This window comes from Syngnathus typhle, linkage group LG2 (assembly GCF_033458585.1).
Source record: "Syngnathus typhle isolate RoL2023-S1 ecotype Sweden linkage group LG2, RoL_Styp_1.0, whole genome shotgun sequence".
Lineage (NCBI taxonomy): Eukaryota > Metazoa > Chordata > Actinopteri > Syngnathiformes > Syngnathidae > Syngnathus > Syngnathus typhle.
The window spans coordinates 9782220-9786419 of NC_083739.1; the positions used below are offsets into that span (position 1 = coordinate 9782220).

At 43.4% G+C, this 4200-nt stretch overlaps 1 protein-coding gene across 1 annotated transcript; it reads right to left on the bottom strand.

Annotated features, from left to right (window-relative positions):
- Positions 1-57: 57 nt before the first annotated feature.
- ugt5e1 (UDP glucuronosyltransferase 5 family, polypeptide E1) lies at positions 58-3313 on the bottom strand. The gene is made up of 2 exons (XM_061296730.1): positions 2994-3313; positions 58-2301 (listed from the first exon to the last, which is right to left on the bottom strand). The coding sequence occupies exon 2, from the start codon at positions 2297-2299 to the stop codon at positions 701-703; it is 1599 nt and encodes a 532-aa protein (XP_061152714.1). The 5' UTR covers positions 2300-2301; positions 2994-3313; the 3' UTR covers positions 58-700.
- Positions 3314-4200: the final 887 nt, after the last annotated feature.

Consider the following 4200-nt stretch of genomic DNA (forward strand, 5'->3'; position numbering starts at 1 on the left):
TAAATGATCCCATTGGTGTATGAATGTGTTCATCTGTTAATTAGTTCATTCCTGTGACAGCGCCTCGGATACATGAGGCATTCACATCTTAAACACCTTAAACTTCCACAGCTTGATCATGAAAAAAAAAAAGGAAAAGTGGCTCATTTTTCATAACTAATTCATTTACGTTCAGTAGAAAAAACGATTTTAGATTATAAAATAAAACCATTGCTACATTGCACTGCTGTGATTTTATGTATGTAGGACCCTCAGACTCACCTTGTAAAATAATGTGTGTGTGTGTGTGTGTGTGTGTGTGTGTGTGTGTGTGTGTGTGTGTGTGTGCGTGCGTGTGCGTGTGTGTGTGTGTGTCATGTGCCTCCTCTCGACCCTATTTTTTGTCACTTCCTCCAATCAGCCAGCAGAGGACGACTCTTAACTTTTGAATTTCTCAACTTTCATATTCCATGCTAGAGCAATCCGGACACACATTTGACACAGGAAATCCTGCAATTGGCTGGCAACCGGTTCAGGGTGTCCCCCGTCTACCACACACACACATATAGTGATATTAAGATTTGGATTATGTTGGCTAAGGTGCCAAAAGCTGCATTTACAGCTTTATACATGGACAAAGCTTCAGACAACTCTTTTGGCAAAAGTCATAATGTGAATGTGACAAGTCACAAACTTTCCTTGCGGGGCTTCTTTTCAGGAATTACTGTCTCTTGGATTTGAATGTGGAATTCTTGGACCTCAGTAAGCGCTTACAGAGACATTTACAGGAAACCCACATTAATGCAACGAGTAGAAAACAAAAGAGCGCAAGGACAGCGATCACATCCAAGGAGTGATAAGCGTACCATGGCAACTTATAGGAGTCTGTGCGCAGATGTGGGGCCCCTCTATGCCTCATGACGTACTCTATCCAGAAGACAGCAGTGTCAACGGGTTTCATGGGCCTGTCGCGATGAAGTTGGGAAACTTTGATCATGTTCTGCTTGTAAGACTTCTTGGGATCGACAATGTTCCTCAAGGAAGCGGTGAAAGATTCCACGTCGAGAGCCACCACGTCCACAATCTCGGCGCCTCCCCAGGCCTTCATCCGCACCATGTTGTCATGCTGATCGAAGATAAGCGGAATCCCCAAAATCGGGACGCCGTGGTAGATAGCCTCGTAGATGCCGTTGGTGCCCCCGTGTGTTACAAAGACTTTGGTCTTGGGATGGCCCAGTAAATCGTTCTGAGGCAACCAGTCCACCAGTAGGGTGTTGTTTCCCAGAGTGGCGGGTCGCTCCCCGATATGCCTCCACACGACCTTCTGAGGGAGGCTAGCAAAAGCAGAGGCGATGATCTCAGATAACTTAGGACCCAGGTCGCCCAGCAGGGTTCCTAAAGTCATAACCACCACTCCGTGTTCTCCAGAACTCTGCACAAAGTCCTCCAAATCTGCCGGCAGAGGTTCGGAGGGCTTCCCCTGAAACCCTCCGATGTAGACCACATTGGGCATGGTGGGGCGTGGGAACTCAAAGAGAAAGTCCACCCTCATCAGCCAGATATCGGCGCCCTGCATGAGAGACATAAGACTGACGTCCCCTCCTAAGTAACGATTGCACACGTCTTGGTAAGGCGGGTTGGACACAAAATGGTGCATGTAGATCAGAATACCATGATAGAAGACATTGTTCATTCTTTGGAAGAAGTCCATTTTGTCCGTGTAAAGGGAGAACAGTTGAGGAACGTAGGACAGAGGAGACGGCGCAACGGCAAAGTGAGCCTCTCCGTTAAAAATCCAGCGCACATTGAAGACCATGGGGAGGTCCAGATAGTGAGCCATTAGCACCCCACCCGGAAAGGCTGGGTCTGTCAAACAAAGATCATATCTACTTTCTTTCAGTTCCTGGATTAGAGTTTGATTTTCAAATATGCTGACCATCATATGGGCTACAGACATATGGGTCTCCTCGAGAAAGTTGAAAATGTTCCTGTAAAACTCCACAAAAGCCCACAGCGAGCCTTTGTGACGCTGAATCTCGATGGACTTCTCCAGGAAGGACGTCATGCTATTCTGGCTCTCGATGTTGTTGGACTGCTTCACCTCGATGGTAATGGAGGTGTAGTAGGGAGACTTCTCAGGTATGTACCAGCTGGTTGAGGTTCGCAACACTGTGATTTGGTGGCCTTGAGAATGAAGGACTTCCAGCAGAATTTTCATGTTGATCCAGTGACTTCCTTCGGTGGGGTAGACAAAGATTTTACCGCCCCAGCATGTCGCGGAACACATCAGCAGGAGTGCCAGACTTGGATATGGTGCCATTGCTTAAAAGGACACACACACATGCACGCACACACACACACACACCAAAGCTGTTAGCCAGAAAATTGAAACTTTAAAGTTAAATCTCAAATTCCAAATCAATGTAAAAATATTAACCTTCTGGGTATTGATATGCAGATGATAACAAATGACAAAAGCACCAAAAAAAGTCTTCTTTTTTTTTTGGGGTGACTTAATTGTTTCCCTCAAGCTTAATATTTAGACTAACAGTGTTAATATTATGCAGATGTTTCCTATAAAATGTCACGATTCAATCAATGAATAAAAGTCATTTGAACTTGACTAACTTATTACTCTACACCGACAACAATAGTAAATGTATTACTTTTATAAATGCAAGTAACTAGTTATATGAATTAAAATAAATCACATTATGGATGTAAGCTGCCCGACATTGCAATTCAGACCATTATTCTTAACGCTAGTAAATATTATGCCAAATAGTATATCATGGCAATTGCTGACTGACAAGTCCGAGGCCAAAAGTCAAATAACAATTCATGCAAAATGAAGATCTTCCGTTCATAGGTCAGTCCTGTTTGCTTTTTTCTAATGCAACACAAATGTGGAAAATCACAAAGAATATGGAATCACTGCACGCCGATGATGGAAGTAGTGCCTACCTACGAATGATGAAACAAATCTGACATTTTGGCAGTAAAGCAGATCTCACCTGAGGCCTTGTCCCGCACTTCGAGAGAGAAGACTCTCGTGTCTGCCGTTGTGGTGTAGCGCTTGTGCTGAGGTTATTTATGCAAGTGGAAGTCAATGTGTAACTGCTCCCATTTCCCGCTTGTTTTTCCAATGTCTTTGGGGTCATTCTATGAGACTCAGTTGGTCAACATTTGGAATGGAGTCACTGTTTTTAAAGAGCAAGTTCGAAATCAGCAGTCCTATAGGACCAAAGTGAAAGATTGTCAACTCCAAACTTGCTTTTCATCTCGAGGAGACTGGATTATTTCAATGGTCTTCCGACGACTCAATCAAACACTGCTCCAGGTCTGTAAATCATTAAGAAAATACTTAAATATAAACCCAGGAGGGCTTTGAGGTCTGCAGACTCACGTTAATAAGTTCTTCCGAGCAAACAAGGTGAACAGGAATTTACCAGTTATGCTGCATGAAAACTTAATAAGTTGCCATCGGAATTAGGCAAACCTCGTTATGATAAACAGTCTGGAAGATGAATGAACAAATATTTCACTCTACGGCCTTTTAGAAAATTTGGAAAGCTACATTGTATTCATTTCTTTTGATTTCAAATGTATTTAAATCTTTTGGTCGCACAAGTTGTCAATATACATTAGTTCAGTCGTTTTCATAAGCTACTTTTGTTGCCTTTGCGCTGCAAATGTCTTCAGTGGTTTTGCTGCTTAATGCATTTCTACGTTATGCTTATGGTTGTATTAAGCACATTGAGTTCTCCTGCGTATCAAATGTGCTATACAAATAACGATGCCTCGTATGTCACACATTATGGTAAACGCTGCGTTATCGCATACACTGCCACCCATTGGCCAACTATTGAAAGTGAAAAAATAAATGCAATAAAAATGTATGACTTATCTATTGCTCTTGCTCATAGAATCACTTTCCACTTTCTGAGTCACCTTTGCACTCGCTACCCGCCCTCTGGGTGCTACAAACAAAATGTACGGGTTATTAATTTGCTCTCTATGTCCGTCTTCATACACATGAAAAGACTTCTTACTTTTCGAGTGACCTTTGCACCAGCTAGGACTCGCCCTTTTCATGCTGACTGTGTGTGCGTGCATGCGTGTGTGTTATGAACTCCAGCCCTGGCAAACGTTAAAGGACATCAGCAGTGCGCTGCTATCGTATGTCCGTCCATGTGTCATGAAAAGAGGGCTGCGGCGGGT

What these genes read in the sequence shown, in the direction of transcription:
- ugt5e1 (XM_061296730.1), bottom strand. Translation starts at nt 2,299, where the DNA reads ATGGCACCATATCCAAGTCTGGCACTCCTGCTGATGTGTTCCGCGACA.